The following is a 22,712-nucleotide window of genomic DNA, read 5'->3' on the forward strand; positions in this document are numbered from 1 at the left end:
TCGTACTTTCCATTTCCGTAGTCTGAAATAGGAGTTTCTATTTTAAAAAATCAGTTTGGCTTCAAAATGACTTTGACCTTTCACATAAAGGTCAAAGTCAAGGTCACCGCTAGGTGTCCCCCTGCTTATCCTATAACTTTTGTCTGAGGCATTTTTCGCTATCGTCCCTACCTGAGGAGATATTCCCATGGACGGATAAAAATAGCCCACCCTGTATATAATTTTTACTATATTCTGTGTAGTAGCTCAGATATGAACCAAACTATCATAGACACACCTCGTTACCGAGCGACATCGACGTAGTTGACATCTATTTTCTCAGGGGGCGCGTCGAATTCATAAAAATTTCTGAACCTTCGCTGAAGGCTCTCAGGTTTCTCTCTGGTTATATTCAAAGATTTTAAAGTTAGGTTCTAGATTAAATTGCGTTGAGTACGTTCGAGAGAGACGTTATAACGTGTTATTCTATTTTTGTCGTTTGTTAGATATATAGCAAGGATAGAATAATGCGTTAGTATAGCGTGCCCCTCATTATCTTTATTTATTGCGTCATATTGCAATAGTGTATACAAGACATCCAGTGTTTTGTTGCATTTTCAGTAACCTACAAATTGTAAAAGTGCTGTGATCTTGCAGAATGAATTTTATGACTTTATCTATATAAATGTTTATCTTTATTATTGCACAAAATTGATCAAGTGAAACTTAGGTATTTCATTTTAAATTTTATTATAAGAATATTATGTATAAGAATAAAATTAACTTTTTGATTCAGTAAATATTGATTTTGATAATATAACATTTATTTTGAAGAATCTTTCATAAATATAAGATGAATTATTTTATATGCAGGGTATTTGATGTAATATATATATATATATATATATGTACGCACACATATGTGCAGATAGAACTTGTTACATTAAGCAATTGAAAAGAAATCCTTCACTATTTTGCAATCAACCATAATAATTATTCAGATTAATAATTAAAGAAAATCAGTGGATGAATACCATAGATATGAGTAATGTCATAGATATGAGAATGTCATGGTAATTCAGAATCTGGAGTATAGTCTACAAAAATATTTGTTGGATTTGTGTTTTCTGGTCTTGCAAAAACAAATATAAACTTATAGTCGAAGATCACATAGGTGATATTAGATCATGCTGTTTACTGCAACATTACTTTTGCTATTAGTTGATATTTATTGTTGCTGGGAGATAATAAACATGCTTAAAATATGTTTTTCTAAACCATCCTACAGAGCTTGCTTATATTAGATTGTATTATGCATATTAATGATAAAATTGTTTTTAGTTAACATTTCAACTTTATCATGATTATTTGCAAAATGGTAGGAGACTTCATTTATATTAATTAATGAATCTTATATGTGTATGAATAGATATATATGTTGCATCAGATATTCTATATAATATTTGAATAATCTATCATTTGTTGTAATTAATGCATATAATTTTTAGAGGATATTTATCATAATTCTTGGATATTAAAAATAACAAAAAGATAACAAAAAGACTGATATATCTCTAAAGGAGTTAATATGGAAATGGAAGTAAAGATTCGATCATTTGTATTCTTTGACTTGGAGACAACTGGTATATTTGAAGGAACTGTTGCACCTAAAATTACAGAAATGGCTTTGGTTGCTGTTGCCAGAGAGTCAATACGTCATAACGAACAGAATTCCTTGCCAAGGATCTTACATAAATTAATACTTCCAATTAATCCACAGAAAACTATACCAACGAGAATACAATATATGACAAGTGAGTTCCTGCTACATACATGTATACCTATACTTATATATATATATATATATATATATATGAAATCAGTAGAGAATTGATATATTATATGTTTATTTGTTTACACAGAACTATATAATGATGATATGGAGCTACTGAAGCCTTTTGAATTTGAAATTTATGAATTAATAGTGGCCTTTCTGAATCGTCTTAGACCACCAATTTGTTTTGTAGCACATAATGGTGATAAATTTGATTTTCCAGTACTTTTATCAGAGTTAAAATGTATAAATAAGGTAATTAATATTCAATAACTATGATATAATATTTTTTGTTATTTTTTCATTAAGTAATGTTTAGTTTTCTTCTATCAAAGGTTCTTGATGACACAATTTTATGTATCGATACAATTAAGATGTTCAAGGACTACTTCAATAGAGAAATAGTAAACAATACTAAGTCAAATGTATATGAGAGAGAAATTGATACATTGCTTGATGATGGATATGATGAGTCTTTATATGCAGTATTAGACTCTGTGATGATGGAGAAAAAGACTGTAAACCGAAATGTAGCTACAACATCTTTGCAAAGGCTTCCTTATGAAGAAAGATTTATTAAAGTTGTTAACAGTAAACATGATGTAAGTGAGGAGCATAACATTGTCGATAATAGTGTGCAAAACTGCAAAAAACAAGAAAATGAGAAAACACCGACAAGTCAGATAACGAAAATATCGCAAGATCGTCCATTCAAAAAGAATAATTATAGAAGGAGATTAAACTTTGAATGCAAAAGGAATCCCCTCAATTTCAAACTTGCCAGTATTTATGAACATATGTTCAACTCAAGTTTTGAAGATGCACATTCTGCTGAAGCCGATTGTCTTGCGATGCTCCGTTGCGTAACTCAGATCGCTGATTACTTTCTTACGTGGTCAGATAATAATGCAACTCCATTCACCCACTGAAAACACATAGCAAACTTTTTAATCAATTATAGACAAATCACAAAAATGTCAAAAGATAGATAATGCAGTATAATTGTTATTTTTGTATCTATTTAAGATACAAAATGCATGAAATTGCAAGTGTTGTTAACTGATTATAGATGTGAGTTATGTATTTTAACAATATTTTTATGATCCGTATAACTTAGTTAAATTTTAGTTTAACATAGTTAGAAAATATTTGAATTTTATTTTGTTGATTAAGATACTTTTATATAGTAAAAGTAAAATAAATGAACACTTACTAATTAAAATGTAGCATCTATCTGTTTTTTAACATGACATTCTAAGTCAGAAGTCAAAGAATTTATAAATAAATATATATGCATATATATTTTTTATGGATGTAATGTATGTATATTTGAATATCTATTTCTGCAGTGTCCACAATTACAGTGTCCAAATTTTAAAATTTATAAACGTTTTAAGTGATATGCAATAAATATATAAGTGTATATTTTGAAACAACTTTGACCAATATTTTATGCTTCTTTTTCAATGCTTGAAAAATGAAATTAATATTTCATTACAATAAGATTTTAAAGCTTTAATATATAAAAATTCCAGAACTTATATAATTAAAAGTTGAAGAAGTAGACATAAATTCATTTTTTTTAATTAATTCATTTTTTTCCTCCAAAATAATTTATATCTCCACCACTTACCAGTTTCTAGCTGTGATTTTAGTTCTTGTTCTAGATCTGATTCTGATTTTGATTCATATGTTGGATACGGGCGCGCTATTTTATCCAATTCAGCCGAATTTACTGTAACAAAAATTCAAGTAGAATTTGGAATGTTATATCTAGGCTAGAAATTTTTTTTATGTAACTAATACCATCTGGATGTGTTTGCAAACAGTAAGGTTGTTCGTAATTTTTAATATAAATCTCTGACCGTATTCGTTTCATTCAATGGAAGAATACTTCTATTAGAAAACAAATCTTTCTATTGAACAAAACAAATACGTTCCAAACTCTTACAAAAAATTATAAAGAACCTTTCTGTGATGAGAACTGTTCCATGACCGTACGTTGTTTTACTTTTTCTGCACGAAATATCATAGATACTTACAAGTGTATCTAGCTATTATATATAAATCGTTCGGTTGCTCTATTATCTGCTTCCTGATGTCTTTTATGATATTGTACAATCTACGTTTCATATTCATCATTTCATCTTTTTCTATATTTTCCAGTAAATTTATATTTTTGACCCAATAATGTTTTATACAACCGATCTCGAAAGCTTTATGAAGGTTTTCTAACATCTGCAAATATTATTGTTTCATTATTCAGTAAAAGAGGGCCCTTCTTCAATGTTAAAAACATTACCGTGAACAACAAAGAAGTATGCGATTCTCTGGTTTCAAATCTTTCTAAATGGTGGAAACATAATGTTTCAATGTAATAGCTGGCAATACTTTTCCAATTCTGAGTTTCTCTGAATTTCTACGAACGTAACTACTATTAGTACGAAATAAAATAAGCTTCAAATTAATCGATGTTTATGATTTCGTAATATATTGTTATACCTTTAACTGGCGTATTATGGGTTTAACTTGTCTATATTTCTCCGTCTGGAGCATATCTTTTTCAAAGTCATAAAAACTTAATCGCCAATAACGATTTGGTTTTGATTTTGCATGGGAGGGGATGTTTTTACTGCTTAACGGTTTAGGAACTAGGTAGACATCTTTATCGCTATTCTACGAAACAATGGCAATGAGTATGCGTAAATAAAATTTCTTTTATATAACTGTGTACTATGTTCAATATTATGATACGCACTTGTAGCGCACGATGTTTAGAGTATGGTGGTGGAAGATCACGACTTGAAAATGCTAAGACAGGAACCAAATCGATATTAATTAGATATTTTCCAGAATGGAATGATAACGTAAATGCTGGGCCCGATTTTCTTACTCTTATCTAAAAAATGTTTAGAGATAAATAGAAATTTATGTATTTTTGTTTCAATTTTGAATGATATATATTGGATCTGGGAAAAAGTTCGTGGCGTTTTTTTAGTAAAATTCAACTGGTTTTCTTATAGTGTGAAAATGAATTTATTTAAACGAAATATGCTCCATTATTATCGACAATGTTTCGCCATTTTTCGGGTAGAGTCATGATGCCATCGGTGAAGAACTTCTGTGATTTCTGGTTGAAAAACTGAATCAAGTGGTTTTCACAGGCTTCTTTTGAAACCAGCTTAATTCCATTGAGAGAGTTCTGCACAGATCGGAACAAGTTATAGTCAGAGGGTGCTATGTCTGGACTATACGGTGGATGCATCAAAACTTCCCAACCAAGCTCTTGCAATTTTTGACGGGTCGTCAAAGAAGTGTGTGGTCTGGCGTTGTCATGATGGAAGACAACACCTTTCCTATTATTCAATTCGGGCCGTTTTCTTTCAATTGCCTGGCGTAATCTCTCTAGTTGTCCACAGTAGAGTTGAGAATCAATGGTCTGATCAACTGGAAGTAGCTCATGATGGACGATTCCCTTCCAGTCCCACCACACACAGCATTACCTTTTTCGGCGTCAATCTTGGCTTCGCGAACGCTTGTGACGGCTCACCATCCCTTATCCACAATCTTTTACGCTTCCGATTGTCGTACGTGATCCATTTTTCATCACCAGTTATGACACGTTTCAGAAATGGTTCGATTTCATTGCGTTTCAGCTGCGCATCGCAGATGTTAATTCGGTCTATCATGTTTTTCGCGCTCAACTCACGAGGAACCCATACATCGAGCTTCTTTTTGTAGCCAGCTTTGTATAAATGGTTCAAAACAGTTTTGTGGTCAATGCCTAGCTCCAATATCGACACTGCTGATATGCTTATCTTGCTGGACTTTTTCAAGAATTTCATCAGCTTTTTCAGTGATTGGACGACCAGAGCGTGACTCATCTTTCACATCAAAATTATCAGAACGAAAGCGAGCGAACCATTTCCGCGCAGCAGATTTTGATAAAGTACCTTTACTGTACACAGCACAAATTTTTTCACAAGCCTGCGCAGCGTTCTTCTCTTTGTCGTAATAATATTACAAAATATAGCGCAATTTTTCATTACTTTTCTCCATTTTCAAATGCAAACAATTTCCCAACCACTGCACCAATTTCGATGTTTATACACTCAAAGTAGCGCTCGAAGTGTTACCTTTCCAACGAGCGTTTAGTGGTGTCGCTGCGATCTGTTTTTCCTGAGTTATTTGCAATTGACGCCATCTATCGAGAAAAGCGCCACGAACTTTTTCCCAGACCCAATATTTTTACCAAACATCTATTATGGTACATTATACTAACAATATAATTATTAATTTTGATGTCATTATTTTCATTGGTGGTAGAAGCTACTTTATTCAAGATACCTTCAATCCATCTACGAAATTTCTCTTGGTCCAGGTACTGATTCTTATCAATAAAAGACTTCATAACACTAAAGAAAAAGTAAATAATTTTTTTCTCATTTTCTAGACTTAGAGAATAATTTTGTATTATAATACAAGTTATACCTGCATGCTTTTGCATCCATTTTTAAATTATTATTTTCGTAAGTTTTTGTGCGTATTTTAATATAACCTGATAAATCTGTACTAAGCTGCAATAATATGTAACTACTAATTATTGATTAAAAACACAGCATTTCTATCAGAAAATTCCCATTAGAAGTGCATTGCTATTACCATCATATCATCTTTTTTTATGGGTAATTGGATTATTAAATTTAAATCAAACTCATCAGGAAATCCAATCTTCGTCTTTTTATAAAAACTACCAGTATATGCAATTCTTTTATATGTCATGTTAAATAATGGGTTTTGCTCTTTCATCATTTCTATTAACTTTTCAATTATCTGCAATATATATAATGATTATACGAGTGCACATATGGGCTGCGTTTCGATATTCACTGCCAGTATTGAAAATACATAGCTTGTGTCACGTATACTATAGATTTTCAGTGCTGGTAATAAATATCGGAACGCACCCATGAGCTTCTTAATGAAATAAAAATTTGTACAATATAAATACCTTGCCTAAGCGTTCGTTTGTATCTTTTACATCCTTAATTTCCAAAGTTATAATTTGTTTGTTTATCTTCTTGAATATCTCATCGTTAACAAGATATCTTCTAATTTTCTCTCTATCGTTTGAGTCCATACTATTAAACTTTCAAAATATTTCGAATCTTTATACGTTATTTATATATTATTGCTACATTTAAGATAATATGAAGTGTATCAGTGGGTTTGTTCTTTATAGCTGCACTGCTGAACTAATGCAATAAGAAAGAGTGCAAAAAAATATAGTTGTCTCATTTTAATTTATTGCATTAATTCAACAGTGCTATTGAGGAACAGACCAGTATTACCTGATGCAACTCCGTTCCGTCACGAAATGAAAAGCATTTGAATTAATTACAACTCTCAAAGAATATGTATTTTCTACATATTATAAAAAATATATTATATAGCGTAATTACAAAATAAGTAATAATAAAATACACGAGCTGCATTGCACCATGTCTTTGCTTCAACAGTGTTTTTTCCCATCAGGAAGCAATGTTTAATCAAAACACGAAATTCACTTTTTTCCATAGTAAAGATAAATTCAGAGGTAACGTCACTTCGAAAGCTATAACTTGTACACGAGTCAACGAAATATCATGAAATTTTTACAGCATCTAAGTTAAGGTTGGTACTCTATAGGAAATATAAGGATTTTTAGTTTGTGGCGCCATTTATATGTCAGGCCAAAGACTTTTCAGCCCATGTAATATAGAATTCTGGATTAAATAGTCGGTATTTTCTTGTAAAAAAACTCCATTATTTCAACTTTAAATTAAGATTGAAAAGTTAATTTTGCAAAAAAAATATATGTATATACTGTTTTACACAAATAATTTTTACCTTTAATAAGATATTAAATCTTATTTAATCTTAATGGAATTATTTTTTTTTATGTAACTTTTAATAATTTTATAGGCTATAAATTTAGTTACACTTAGTTGACTTCAAGTTTACTTTGAAAAACAATTAATTTACTCAGCTCTGATATATATATATATATATATATATATACACATATATATACATATGTATGCAAATACGCTATTTTTAGGTTTAAAAAAAAAAAGATGATATAATAAAAAATTTGGATTTTCATTTAAGAAAATTGATAATCAGTAAATGTCTTGAAAATGGAGCCATCTATAAACAAAATGCTATCGCTGTCCTATGTCCCCCTTCAAGCTAAACAACTTTTGTTTTAAGCATTTTTCGATTTAACGCAGTATTTCTGAGATATTTGAGTGGGTCCTTTAAATTAGGACACCCTATATGCTTGTTTATAGAAATGGCACGATATCATTGTACTTACCAAATAGATAAGCCTAAGAATTGACTGTAAATACGTATTATTAATGAACGAATATATGCTTCGCGTCCAAACCGGAAGTGGGAACGTTATACTTTTATCTATTAATATCGACTAAGAAGTTGCAATGCAGATAGATACATGAAACTGGTTCGCACTAGACTGCATTCTACAGCGCGTTTGGCTTCTTTTATAAATGTCGTTAATCAATGTTGTTAATCTCATTATCGACAACGGACATTGAAATTTAGATAACATTAATAAATGATATAACGTTAATACACATAGATACTCGTATACGACACACACATACATGTATAAAATACTGTGTGCGCGCACGTACGTATAAACATATACTTACACACGGTCAGGAAAGTTTTATAAAAATTAAATCATTACTTTATATTTTTCTATTTATTTATCAATCATTTTTCTCTTTATTTCTCTGTTTATTGCCGATATTTTTACGTGTGTTTATTTCTGTTCTTTAAATTATTACTATCATTTCTTCTTGCGATAAAATATTTTTATCGTTAGGACAATGTTTCTAAATTTATCACTTCAACGAAGTCAGAGCCGTTTCTGTGAAATTTTACTTAGAAGTGTTTAGAATTTTTTCCAGAACAGTTATCAGTTTTCTACAGACTGTTTTGCTGACATTAGCTTGTCCTTCTAAAGCCTCTATTAGCCCGTACATTTTCTCTGCTTCCTTAGCTAATTGTATCAACACCGGCGCGATATTTTGCGAGTTTTCCTTCTCCAGTCTTGGGATTTTCTCCTCTCTTTCTGATTTCTAGTAAAATTATCTATTAGTCACATCAGCATTTCTATAAATAAAGGTAATACCCCATGCTTCATCGCATGTATCGCTTGTTTCGTGTTTGTAGCACATGTGCTCGCAGTGACCTTGGGTTGCTTCAGATATATGCTTCAGATATGTCAGATATGCCCGAGATAGTCGCACGCATTCGGAAAACCTTCGAGCACGTAGTGCGGCGTGCAAGATAAATACGCCTGCGTGATATTGCTGACGGTGGGTATCTTGGCCAGACCTTTCGCTAGTTTGACAACAAGTTGCTTTGAGCACGCATTTCCTATGCGTTCAAAGGGCTTCAGAGTTTCCTGGCGTACCCAGGGATTTTCATTTTTCAACAACCGACTGAACAGTTTCGTTAAAGCGGACACATCTGAATCCTCGCAACGAGCGAGATTCTCGACACTCCGTCGCAAATACTGGCAGAGTTTGATTTTCACTCGAGGTAGCATGCAAGTGCACGCGACCGCAATGGACATCAGGACCTAAAATAGCACAAGCAACGCAGTAGATACAAGCATCTAACTAACAAAAGCTAATGTTTCTGACACCATTTATCTGATTTCATAAAATTGCCGAATCAAGCACGTCGTCCCGAAGATTATCGAAGCAAATGCCGTCGAACAGGGTAACCACAAAATCGGACAATAGGTCGAGCTGCCTGCCTTCGCATTCGGTAATCGCGTCTGCCACAAAACTCCACATTTTAGTCATGGCGTCATTGATATCTCTATTATCGCTATATCGATCGCTGATAGACGCTACATCTATCATATACAGAGAAACTTGCTCAAAACTTTTTTTTTTTAAGTTTATATAATACGGTAATTTTTGAGATTTTTATATAAGACATCGTCTCTCTTTCTTTCTCGCTCGCTCACAAGATATTTCCAATTGCGTATGGTAGGATGTTCCTGCAGGTCCGAAAAGGCCTTTGGTAGGTCGTCAAATTTATACATTGATTGTTCCGGACGGGAACCCCTCACTTTTGCCGCAAGCCAGTGCAAGGTAGGAGTATCGAAGGTAAATGCATCTAGATCAGCGAGATCGTCCAGCAAAGCGTATTTCGCGTCTTCGGTTAGCAGTTCGTAGAGTCTGCCGATCATGACGTGTCCAGCATAACCGCTTCTACAGTATCGCGCCTTTCTGCCAAGGCAGCAGCGACCCGTATCAAATATTTTATATGATCAGCACATAGCTGCGAAGTGCTGAGTCTGAAATCATCGATAATCAACGATAATCAGTCCCCGGATGCTCTTTGATTTTATTAATTAATTGCAAGATTGCGAAATAACGTATTATTTGTAACATTGTTGCAAGTTACTCTTCTTTAGTAGACGACTTGTAATAAGGTTATACTTTTTTTCGTTAATAGCGGTAACGCTATTATGTTATTTGAATAATGGTAATGGGAGATTGCACAACAAAAGTTTGATCCAAATATTAAAAGAGCTTGCAGGGTAGCTGGAAGTTGACGATTCATAGTATTCCGCCATTTGAGAGCGATGAGAAGACTCCAAAAGGAAGGAAAACAGCTTTTTCATGAACTCTCTACAGATTGCAAACCGGGTTACCAGGTCATTGCTTGCCAGGCATAAAAGAAAAATTTTTTGTGGCGAATCTAATTTGACAATCCAAAACGCAAAAATTTATGGTCCCGGCCAAACATCGACGTTCACGATAAAACATCTACGATCATAAAGTTCTCTCGCGTATCTGATGGGACCAAGAAAGAGTATTACTATACTCTTACTTACTATAAACTATTACTACCAGAGGATAAACAGTCATAGGAGATCGCTATAGTCAACAATTGTAGCGTCGATCTAAGTTAGGAAGAAAACAGCTCCTTCAAATATAACTGCAATCGACGCAAACTCATTCTGCTTCACGACAACATCAGATCACACTTTGCTGTTGCGACTAAAGAGACGTTCGAGTTAGAGTTAAAAATCTCTAAAGATAATAAGGTGAGAATACTGTTATACGTCACGGTACGTGGTGACGTCCGTCATTTCATTGCTGATCAGCTGGGATGATTTGATCAGCTATGCTATCGAAAAATCAATACTGGTGCTTATTAACTCATCGTCCAGGGAGATCGCTATTTAATTTTAAGGACCGCTATTGATTTTTCGATAGCGCAGCTCATCAGATCATTCTGCTGACCATCAATCAAGTAACAGGCGTCACCACATACTGTGGCGCAATACGTAACATAAAAAAAGTAAAAAAAGGTGCTAAGTATTATATACACTAACAATAAGCCAAGTATACACGCGCAACACGTATTGTGTTATTTTTAGAAATCTCAAACTTAAATTATTTTTTTCAAGAGATACATGTATACCAAATTTAAATTATTTTTTTCTCAAGTATGTATTTTTCTCAAGTAAATATGTACAATATATGTATGTAATTTTATTTTATATATTTTATATATTTATTTTATATATTTTACACTTATATGGAACTTGAAGTTCAAATAAAACTATTCAATACCGCGCTATAAGTATAATATATCGATACATTCAAGTTAATTTCAATAAATATGTTATATTATTCGATACATTCGAATATTATCTTGACATACCTATTTTAAGAGTATTTTACATTAGACTGTATTTCTAAAGAAATGGTTTATATTTTATTATTGTATGAGTTTTAGATATTTTAATATTAGAGGAATGTTTTGATGACAGACTGACGACGAATAGTGTGATATATGTTTCATATTACACGATGAACATATGAAATAAAATATATTAATAGCTCGCATGCATCACAAATTTATCGTTAGTTTTTGGTGCAGCCGCGCCAAGATATTTTGCATTAAATATTTTTTATTGCATTGTGCAACTAATTTATTATAATAACAAATAAAATAACCATATAACTCAGTGTTCTAGTAAATAATGAAAAAACACTGTTTCCGAAGTACCGGGCTGTGTGTCATTAGGAGTTTTGGGTACATTTATCTTCAGATTGCAAATCGCTCTCATTTGCAGAGTTGATGTTGAGTAGAGTTCTTCATTTGGTGCTACTGTTTTGTTATATCACTTTTTTTGTGGAACAGTTTTGTAGAGTTTTATTTATAGTACTCAACAGAAGAATTTGTTATTAAAGGTATAAGTTTTACTTGTACAAACTTATTACTTGTATAACGGAAATAATGAATTACATTACCTAAAGGTACACGCTCAGGCGCGGTACGATGCACAATACTACAAGCGCAAACATTGTCGCTTATCTTGAATACAGAATTAAGTATACTGTAATCATATATATATATATATTTACAGTGGCGTGCAAAACTTTTGAGCCACACAATTATTATTATATATTTATTTCATAATGAGCTCTAAAAACTTTACACATATATATAAACAAAATGTATTTATTTGTCCTACAATTATATAAACTTTAAAAATTCTTAATAATTTTGAATACTTTATTTTTACACAATGTCTTATTACAAACAGTGTAAAAGTATTGCGCAAAAAGTTTTCTTATGCGTAAGAAAAATATATTATTGAAAAATAATAACAGAAAATGTCAACGTTTTTTTAAACTTAATACTTTGTTGCCATGCCTTTAGAAGCAATCACTGCAGCACAACGGCGAGGCATTGATGCTATTAAATTAGAAATGCGATTTTGAGGTAAATTTTGCCATTGAGTTTGCAAATCTTGCCACAATTTAGTTTTATTGAAGTGTTTCTTATTTCCTATACGTAGTTTGAGTTCTTGCCACAAATGCTCAATAGAATTCAAGTCCAGCGATTGCGAGGGCCAGTTAAGAACTCGCATTTTTTTCACGGTGAAAAATTCTTTTATCAGTTTTGATGAATGTTTGGGATCGTGTCTTGTTGGAAAATCCAACCACGTGGCATGTTTCGAGTTTCATATGATAGTATATGCTGTGTCAATATATCTCGATACATTATAGCGTCCATAGTACCCGTGATCTCAACCAATGGACCAACTCCATTATAAGAAAATGATCTCCAAACCATCACGTTACCTCCACCATGTTTACGGTAGGAATTTGTTATCTTGAGTTATATCTTGTGCCTGTTGGACATCGTATATACCTTCTATCGTCACTTCCGAATAACTGAAACTTTGACTCGTCAGACAAAAGTACTTTTCGCCAATCAACTTCAGTCCAATATTTAAATTTCCTTGCAAAATCTAATCGAGCTTTCTTATTTTTTGCATTAATTAATGGTTTTTTTATATCAGCACGTCTTAAAAGGTCTACTTCCTTTAGACGTCGAGATATTGTACTTCGACTAATATCAGCAAGATTTTCTTCTCGTATTTCTCGAGAAATATCCATGGCAGTTTTTCTAACATCTGCTATCGACTTTCTTTTAATCATTTTATTGACGCGCTTTGTAGTTTAGCAAGGTCTACTGTTTCGTGGTTTATCAGCTAGAGAGTTTGTCAACTTATATTTAGCAATAATCCTATTTACAGTATTTTTATCAATTAATAAGCAATTAGCAATTTTGCGAGAAACCTTTCCTTGTTGAGAAAGATTAATTACGGCTTTGCGTAACTGAAGGTTTGTATGTTTCAGCATTGCGGTAGACAATAGACTGAAACTTAGTTAAAGCAAATATTTACGAAGGGGTTTCATAAGAAAAGTAAATAAACCGGGCTCATAAAATCACAATAAGAATACGGCTCAATACTTTTGAACACATGTAAATATTATATGACTAAATAATTAGAAACTATATAATTTCAAAATTTTATAACTGTACTATTATTTGCAAGAATGTTATGTCAACTATTTTATATAATTAATTTTTAGAGCAAATCAATATATTGTCATGTATCTTAAAAAGACACTATGGCTCGAAACTTTTGCACGCCACTGTATATGGCGTATACAGGTTTCTCAGTTGGCGCTACTGTTTTAATACATCACTTCTTTTGTACAGCAGAACAGTGTTTTTTGTATAGTTTTACATAGCTATAAGTTTTACTTGTAAAAATTTATGTTACATACATATACAGGGTGTCCCATTTTAATGTCCCACCTCAAATAACTCTTCAGTATTGGAGTTTCAAGGAAACTGATTTGAATAAAAGTTGTAAGGATTTAAGTGAGCTACCTTATGATGACCTTGACTTTGACCTTGATCTCTATTTTCAAGGTCATTTGAAGGCCAACTTGCGTTTTTTAAATGAGAATCCTTATTTTTTATTACACTGTTTTTTCTACTAGTTAATTTGAACAACTTTTGTCTAAAAACATTTTTTCATTTGTCTAGTCTTTTTTGAGATATTTGAGGAAAACTTGATAATTTTTTCAATAATTAACTTACGATATCTCGCTAATTATTTGTCGGAAGAAAAAGTGTCACTAGACTTTCTTGCTTTATTTAGTCTCAAGAATATATTGTTACAATAGCGCCCTGATTTTTGTTAATTTGATGATTTTGAAATTTCCAAAAATCAATAAGTTAATAAAAGTCAAGGCGCTATTGTAACAATATATTCTTGAGACTAAATAAAGCAAGAAAGCGCAGTACCACTTTTTCTTCCGACAAATAGTTAGCGAAATATCATAAGTTAAATATTGAAAAAGTTATCAAGTTTTCCTCAAATATCTCAAAAAAGATTAGACAAATGAAAAAATGTTTTAGACAAAAATTGTTCAAATTAACTAGTAGAAAAAACAGTGTAATAAAAAATAAAGGTTCCCATTTAAAAAACGCAAGTTGACCTTCAAATGACTTTGAAAATGAAGGTCAAGATCAAAGTCAAGGTCATCATAAGCTAGCTCACTTAAATCCCTACAACTTTTATCTAGTTCATTTTCCTTGAAACTTCAATACTGAAGAGTAATTTGGGACATTAAAATGGGGCACCCTGTATATTTTGAATAAAAATAATTTGAGTTTGAGATTTCTAAAAATAAAACAATACGTGTTGCGCGTGTACTTGGGCCTTTTTTATCTTTTTGTTTAAAAAGTAAGTTTTATATTCTTTATATTACATCTTTTTTGTAGTTAGATAAGTTTTACTTGTAAAAATTTATATGTTATATATACTCACCCGTAAAAAAAACGGGCCACTAAATTTTAGCACAGTTTTCTGCATATCTTTCAATAGCGATAACTTAGTTAACATGTTAAGCGCGGAGTCGATTTTGCTGAGCTTTCCGTTCAGGCGGTGTGCCGGCGCGAGCGATGATCACTCGATGAATGTTGGGTTACATACGAGTATAAACAGACATCAAGAGGCACGGTAGTGCTTCGCATCAAGTTCAAGCACAACAAAGTTGCGCCCGAACGGCGCGAGGCACACCGTGCCTATTATATACGCGAAACTGCGAGTTGGAACGAGGTGAGATATTCATAAGCTCAGCAATGGCTGAACCGATCGACGTTTTTTTAGTCCCAATCGATTCAGCCTTAAAAAATAGGAAGAAAAGTGTCCTAGTGTTTTTGTGTACGTTGTCTCCAAGTATATATATTTTAAGACAAAGTCCAAATTACGAAAAATTACAATTCAGTAAGAAAGTAAGAATAAGAAAGAAACGCTAGACAGCCGAGGAGAGAGAATTTGTGCATCTCGTTTTTCCGACACCAGAGGCGTTACGAGCGCGCTGAAGAAGTAAAGAGCAGCGAGTGCGAGTGAGCAAGCGATAGAGAGTAAGAGAGAGAAGAATATTGCTAGAATACAGGAGATGAAAATGTGTGACAAAGAGAAAGAGAGCGAGAGCAAGAGAGAGAGCGAGAGAGCGAGAGAGCGAGAGAGCGAGAGAGAGAGAGAGAGAGAGAGAGAGAGAGAGAGAGAGAGAGAGAGAGAGAGAGAGAGAGAGAGAATGAGAGGGAGGGTGCGAACAGGCGAGAAAGAGAACGGGCGAGAGGGGTGAAAGAGAGAGGCATAAAAACGTGAGAATGTTGGCATGCGTTGGTATGTTATGATGCACGTCATTTGATTGCCGATCAATTATCACTATTAACAAACGTGTTAAATTTTTGTAACACGATATAATTTTTACTTTTAAAAGTTTATGTACATATATTTTAAAAACTTATGTTATGTACATAATATATATCTTAAAAAAGAAAATAATTTGAATTTGAAATTTCTAAAAATATTAAGTTAAGTATACAATAATCATATATATATGTTAGGTTTCTCAGTTGGCGCTACTGTTCTAATATATCACTTCTTTTGTACAGTAGAAGAGTGTTGCAGAGTTTTATTATAGTATAGTATAGTATAGTATAGTATAGTTATATAAGTTTTACTTATAAAACTTATATAACTTATAAAACTTATAAAACTTATGTACACATATACACAGTAAAAAAAATAATTTGAGTTTGATACTTCTAAAAATAACACAATACGTGTTGCGCTTGGCACCATATTTTTTACCTTTTTGTTTAAAAAGGTAAGTTTTATATAAGTTTTACTTGTACAATCTTATGTATTATCTTTAAGTTTTACTTGTAAAAACTTGTTATATAAATATATATACCTTTAAAAAAAAAATTTGAATTTGAAATTTCTAAAAATAACACAATACATGTTGCGCTTGTATAAGTTTTACTTGTAATTTTATATATACGTCACGTACATACATCATTAATATATAAATGTTATTAATTTATACTTACTTGTTAATTATCCAGCTAAATCGCTTAATACCTGCATCACTTATAAATTGCATGAAGCGGTCCTTATAATTGAAGGGGCGATCACCCTGGACGACGAGTCAATAAACACCGGTATTGATTTTTCGATGGCATAGCTCATTATATCGTCTGCTCAGCATCAGCTGATCGTCAATCAAATGACGTGCGCCATAATATACCAACGCATACCAACATTCTCATCTTTTTATGCCTCTCTCTTTCACCCTTCTCGCCCGTTCTCTTTCTCGCCTGTTCCCACCCTCCCTCTCATTCTCTCTCTCTCTCGCTCCTCTCTCTCTCTCTCTCTCTCTCTCTCTCTCTCTCTCTCTCTCTCTCTCTCTCTCTCCCTCTCTCTCTCTCTCTCCCTCTCTCTCTCTCTCTCTCTCTCTCTCTCTCTCTCTCTCTCTCTCTCTCTCTCTCTCTCTCTCTCTCTCTCTCTCTCTCTCTCTCTCTCGCTCTCGCTCTCGCTCTCGCTCTCCCTCTCGCTCTCCCTCTCGCTCTCTCTCTCTCTCTCTCTCTCTCTCTCTCTCTCTCTCTCTCTCTCTCTCTCTCTCTCTCTCTCTCTCTCTCTCTCTCTCTCTCTCTCCCCCCCTCTCTCCCTCTCCCCCCCCTCTCTCTCTCTCTCTCTCTGTCGCGCTCTCTCTCTCTCGCTCTCTCCTTCTCTCTCGCTTTCTCTCTCTCGCTCTCTCTCTCTCTCTCTCTCACTCGCTCTCTCTCTCTCTCGTTCTCCCTCTCTCTCTCTCTCTCTCGCTCTCTCTCTCTCGCTCTCTCTCTCTCGCTCTCTCTCTCTCTCTCTCTCTCTCTCTCTCTCGCTCCCTCTCTCTCGCTCTCGCTCCCGTTCTTTCTCCCGTTTTCTCTCCCGTTTTCTCTCCCGTTCTCTCTCCCGCTCTCTCCCGTTCTCTCTCCCGTTCTCTCTCTCTCTCTCTCTCTCTCGCTCTCGCTCTCGTTCTCTCGCTCGCTCTCGCTCTCGCTCGCTCTCGCTCTCGCTCTCTTTCTCTCTGTCACATATTTTCATCTCCTGTATTCTAGCAATATTCTTCTCTCTCTTACTCTCTATCGCTTGCTCACTCGCACTCGCTGCTTTTTGCTTCTTCAGCGCGCTCGTAACACCTCTGGTGTCGGAAAAACGAGATGCACAAATCCCCTCTCCTCGGCTGTCTAGCGTTTCTTTCTTATTCTTACTTTCTTACTGAATCGTAATTTTCCGTAATTTGGACTTTGTCTTAAAATATATTGGGTCTGGGAAAAAGTTCGTGGCGTTTTTCCCAATAGATGGCGTCAATTGCAAATAACTCAGGAAAAGCAGTTCGCTGCGACACCACTAAATGCTCGTTGGAAAGGTAACACTTCGAGCGTTACTTTGAGTGTATAAACATCGGAATTGGTGCAGTGGTTGGAAAGTTGTTTGCGTTTGAAAATGGAGAAAAGTAATGAAAAATTGCGCTATATTTTGCAATATTTTTACGACAAAGGGAAGAACACTGCGCAGGCTTGTGAAAAAATTTGTGTTGTGTACGGTGAAGGTACTTTATCAATATCTACTGCGCGCAAATGGTTCGCTCGCTTTCGTTCTGGTAATTTTGATGTGAAAGATGAGTCACGCTCTGGTCGTCCAATCACTGAAAAAGCTAATAAAATTTTGAAAAAGTCTAGCAAGATAAGCATATCAGCAGTGTCGATATTGGAGCTAGGCATTGACCACAAAACTGTTTTGAACCATTTATACAAAGCTGGCTACAAAAAGAAGTTCGATGTATGGGTTCCTCATGAGTTGAGCGCGAAAACATGATAGACCGAATTAACATCTGCGATGCGCAGCTGAAACGCAATGAAATCGAACCATTTCTGAAACGTGTCATAACCGGTGATGAAAAATGGATCGCGTACGATAATCAGAAGCGTAAAAGATTGTGGATAAGGGATGGTGAGCCGTCACAAGCGTTCGCGAAGCCAGGATTGACGCCGAAAAAGGTAATGCTGTGTGTGTGGTGGGACTGGAAGGGAATCGTCCACCATGAGCTACTTCCAGTTGATCAGACCATTGATTCTCAACTCTACTGTGGACAACTAGAGAGATTACGCCAGGCAATTGAAAGAAAACGGCCCGAATTGAATAATAGGAAAGGTGTTGTCTTCCATCATGACAACGCCAGACCATACACTTCTTTGATGACCCGTCAAAAATTGCGAGAGTTTGGTTGGAAAGTTTTGATACATCCACCGTATAATCCTGACATAGCACCCTCTGACTATCACTTGTTCTGATTTGAGCAGAACTCTCTCAATGGAATTAAGCTGGTTTCAAAAGAAGCCTGTGAAAACCACTTGATTCAGTTTTTCAACCAGAAACCACAGAAGTTCTTCACCGATGGCATCATGGCTCTACCCGAAAAATGGCGAAACATTGTCGATAATAATGGAGCATATTTCGTTTAAATAAATTCATTTTCACACTATAAGGAAACCAGTTGAATTTTACTAAAAAGACGCCACGAACTTTTTCCCAGACCCTATATATACTTGGAGACAACGTACACAAAAAACAATAGGACACTTTTCTTCCTATTTTTTAAGGCTGAGTCGATTGGGACTAAAAAACGTCGATCGGTTCAGCCATTGCTGAGATATGAATATTTCACCTCGTTTCAACTCGCAGTTTCGCGTATAATAGGCACGGTGTGCCTCGCGCCGTTCGGGCGCAATTTCATTGCGCTTGAATTTAGCGCGAGGCACTACCGTGCCTCTTGATTAGAGAGTTGAATTTATAAATTAAAAATTAACTATATACTGCTCCTTTAATAAGCTAATAATGGTTCTCGTATGTTTCAATACTATTTATGTACGCACCATAATTCAAATTAGTGAGTCAGATTTCTTATAAAGGAACAGAAATATTGAGATAAATCACATCCATTGCATTCCATTGTATCCATTTTTATATATAACATGAGCTATAACTGTTATTCACATGAGAAAAATTGCACATATTGCGCCTAAGCGATTTCGAAGTAAAAAACTATAGTCAGAATGCATGCCGAACATGACTTTAACGGCTCAACTTATTCATTTACGTTTGTGTGTTAAGTGAGCGGATTTCCATCGTATGACAAATATAAGTAAAATAAAATAAGGGTGTTTAAAATTTTATACACATATAGGGTGAGTCATTTTAAGTGATGGCAATGATTTTTTTTCGAAAACCCAGTTGTATAAAAAAATGTTTCATATGTTTTATGATTTCAAAAGGAACATAAAATGATGGCGTTGGTGTGACTTGAGTGTACGTGCCAAGATCATATAGAAATTAATTTTTTTTTATAGAACCCCCTATTTTTTATTGCATATTCTTGTAGCTCTTTTTAAGACCTTTTAATGATTGATGTTTAATATGGTCTGTTTATGATTTTTTGCATCTCACATGAATTTGACCGCTTATTACCTGAGATAAAAACAATTCACCGAGAAATTAAATTAATACTTTCACTTCACATTAAAAAAATAGATGGAATAAGAGTCAACGTAATTATGACCGTTTTTTTTAAAGAAAAATTAAAATCTCTAGCTTGACTCAGTCAATATCTTTTAATATTTCTAAAAAAAACTTCAATCTAAATCGAAAATATATTAGGTGTACAAATGAATAATCCAATTTTTTCAGCTACATTCAAGGTTTACCATATTTTAAAAGAAAGTAAATTAAATTGTTCAATCAAAGTATTAGTCGTTGCTTTCTATGACTTTAAGCCATCTTTCAGGCAGCTGATGAATTCCATCTCGGAAAAATGTTACGTCTTTGGACACGATAAAGTCGTCAAGTCATTTTCGGATCTCATCCACTGATTGGAAGTGCATATCCGACAAGGCGTATTGCATCGACCGGAACAAGTGATAATCGGATGGAGCAATGTCTGGTGAATACGCCGGGTGCTGCAAGACGTCCCAGCCAAGACTCATTATGGTGTCTTTTGTATTGGAAGCAATGTGTGGCCTGGCGTTATCATGCAACAATTTCATTGGACGTTCTTCTTTGCCAGTATACGGGCATTTTCGTTCTAATTCTTGACTCAAGCAGATTAATTGACGTTAGTAGCAGTCCGCAGTAACTGTTTCACCCGGTTCCAACAACTCATAATAAAGCATGCCCTTGATATCCCACCAAATGCAGAGAAGAACTTTCTTTCCGAAGCAATTGGGTTGTTACGTCCAGCAGACTTCGCGCATTCTAGACCTCTTTTATAAGCAAGGAAAATTGAATTTATTATTATTATTATTTATTATATGTTATCACACGACGCAATGACCCTAGAATCTTTGAAAATTCCAATGCTCCGGACATATTAACAAACTCCAAACCAACTCCGATCTTGGTTCCCACGCGCTTAGTCTACGCTAACAATACCGCGACATCCTACTTAAAAAATATCGATATCTCCCTCTTAAGATAGCTGCCATGTTTTGTAAACTATCTAAATCCTTTTATTGCCACATGCTCCCTGTCTCCTAAAAAAAAAAGTTTATCTTATGCTCTTGACTCGACCTCTAAAAAACATTCGAAGCACAGTCCTATGACCATATTTGGGAATAAAAAATTAGATCCCACTCCCTCAACCGAGCTGACTTTTTGAGAAAAGTCAAAAGTCTCAGCCACTTCTCGCCAAGCCAGCAGCCAAGAAAGAAGCTCCTCTTAAACCTCTTAGTGTCCAGTGCGTATACCGAGTTACATCTTTTCACTCGTTCGCTTCTCCATAAATTGGCTCGCTTGACTCACTATTATCACCAACTATAATCACTCGTCACACCAACGTTGAAAATACGGACGCCGTCCAGAACCCAAGGCTGTCATCCTACGATATCTGGACCCAAAGTCGAGGCCGACTCCAGGCTATTACTCTTCACCCTAAGAAAACCAGCATACGGCAATAGAAAACCTTTTTTGTTTTCTCATCTATTGTTTTTCCTCTCACTATCTACCCTCTTCTCTTATTTTTCTTTTCTCGTTTTTCTTTCCTTTTCCTTCCTTTCCATAGCCCTCTTGGCATGTCTCCTTAATTGCGAAATCCGATTTCAGTGGCTCAATCACAGTCAGATATAACTACCACGGAAAATTGTACAAACCGCGAGGATTTTGAGGTCGCCTCTTTAGAATTTGTATTACAAGATTGTCCAGATTACGTTATCCGTTATAACGAATCAAATGTTTTAAGATCTGCACGCTCTCTTCTCCTGTTCCTTCCCGATTCTCCCCCCGTAACTCCTCCTATCTCTTACTCTCCAACATTCCTGAGTTCCGTAGATGACTGGTCTGCCACAGGCTCTCCTCTACCTTGGAGCCCATCCCCGTTACCTTCCTTTCCAACCTCACCTCTACGAGGGGGTACGCGTGGCTTCCACGCGGCCCTACTCTGTGGCCTCATACCTATTCGTTCTCCCTCTCCCTCAGAAGTGTCATCATTGCGATCTTCCCCCTCACCTCGTGCCTCTCTGTCACTAGATCTTCCTCTATCGGAATATTGTTCTGAATAATCGAGAATTATTGTTCTGAGCGCGATTGTTAACCACACATGTATACGTACACATTATAAAAGCTTACAAATTTTATTTCATTGTGAACTTCTGTCTAATTATCAAATAAACGAGTTATTTGTAATTGTAAGCCAATCACGTTTTCCAACTAATTATTCTCAACCAAAAATTCTCCCTTCCCTCAACTGTCGCTCACAGTCCTATCCCAGGTAAAAGGATTCAGTTCCTTGACCTCAATAAAGGACCACCAACGTACGTCCGCGCCAGATAAAGGGGTCATTCTGATCTTTGATCTGCACCGCAGACTTGCAAGTACGTCGGAGCTTGCGAAACCAAGCGTCAAGTTGCGTTCCTCCTCCAGGACGTAACAGGGTTTTGCGACCGATTTGGATGATTCGCCGGGATTTACCCATGATTTTCTGCGTTTCGGATTGTCATAGAGTATCCATTTCTCATCGCCCGTAACGATTTTCCAGAAAGAAAGACTTTCGACGCTGCTTATTGAGAGGAGAAAGACACGCTGCCACTCGTTGATTTTTGT

General features: G+C 34.7%; 2 protein-coding genes across 3 annotated transcripts; one reads left to right on the forward strand and one right to left on the reverse strand.

Moving 5' to 3' along the window:
* The first annotated feature begins 441 nt into the window (after positions 1–441).
* On the forward strand, positions 442–2,935 carry LOC105183689 (uncharacterized). The gene is made up of 4 exons (XM_011141985.3): positions 442–709; positions 1,488–1,793; positions 1,902–2,068; positions 2,149–2,935. The coding sequence occupies exons 2-4, from the start codon at positions 1,568–1,570 to the stop codon at positions 2,740–2,742; spliced, it is 987 nt and encodes a 328-aa protein (XP_011140287.1). The 5' UTR covers positions 442–709; positions 1,488–1,567; the 3' UTR covers positions 2,743–2,935.
* On the reverse strand, positions 2,569–15,169 carry cGlr1 (cGAS-like receptor 1). 2 transcript variants are annotated; one of them, XM_025301658.1, is made up of 11 exons: positions 15,054–15,169; positions 6,825–6,962; positions 6,476–6,646; positions 6,305–6,390; positions 6,096–6,228; positions 4,572–4,712; positions 4,316–4,489; positions 4,116–4,232; positions 3,856–4,051; positions 3,447–3,548; positions 2,569–2,738 (listed from the first exon to the last, which is right to left on the reverse strand). In XM_025301658.1, exons 1-11 carry the CDS (start codon positions 15,126–15,128, stop codon positions 2,710–2,712), a joined length of 1,362 nt encoding a protein of 453 aa, XP_025157443.1. In that variant the 5' UTR covers positions 15,129–15,169; the 3' UTR covers positions 2,569–2,709. The 2 variants fall into 2 exon arrangements, with proteins under 2 accessions (XP_025157443.1, XP_011140285.1); XM_011141983.3 differs by lacking the exon at positions 15,054–15,169 and adding an exon at positions 8,172–8,414.
* Between the last annotated feature and the right edge of the window lie 7,543 nt (positions 15,170–22,712).

This window comes from Harpegnathos saltator, unplaced genomic scaffold, assembly GCF_003227715.2.
Source record: "Harpegnathos saltator strain DR-91 unplaced genomic scaffold, Hsal_v8.6 scaffold436, whole genome shotgun sequence".
Taxonomy (NCBI): Eukaryota; Metazoa; Arthropoda; class Insecta; order Hymenoptera; family Formicidae; genus Harpegnathos; species Harpegnathos saltator.

What these genes read in the sequence shown, in the direction of transcription:
- LOC105183689 (XM_011141985.3), top strand. Translation starts at nt 1,568, where the DNA reads ATGGAAATGGAAGTAAAGATTCGATCATTTGTATTCTTTGACTTGGAG. An exon ending in GAGAATACAATATATGACAA is followed by an intron (nt 1,794 to 1,901) that starts GTGAGTTCCTGC and finishes TTGTTTACACAG; the next exon opens with AACTATATAATGATGATATG. An exon ending in AGTTAAAATGTATAAATAAG is followed by an intron (nt 2,069 to 2,148) that starts GTAATTAATATT and finishes CTTCTATCAAAG; the next exon opens with GTTCTTGATGACACAATTTT.
- cGlr1 (XM_025301658.1), bottom strand. Translation starts at nt 15,128, where the DNA reads ATGTTAACTAAGTTATCGCTATTGAAAGATATGCAGAAAACTGTGCTA. An exon ending in TATAATAGCTAGATACACTT is followed by an intron (nt 3,549 to 3,855) that starts GTAAGTATCTAT and finishes TTTTTGTTACAG; the next exon opens with TAAATTCGGCTGAATTGGAT. An exon ending in AAAATCACAGCTAGAAACTG is followed by an intron (nt 2,739 to 3,446) that starts GTAAGTGGTGGA and finishes ATGTGTTTTCAG; the next exon opens with TGGGTGAATGGAGTTGCATT.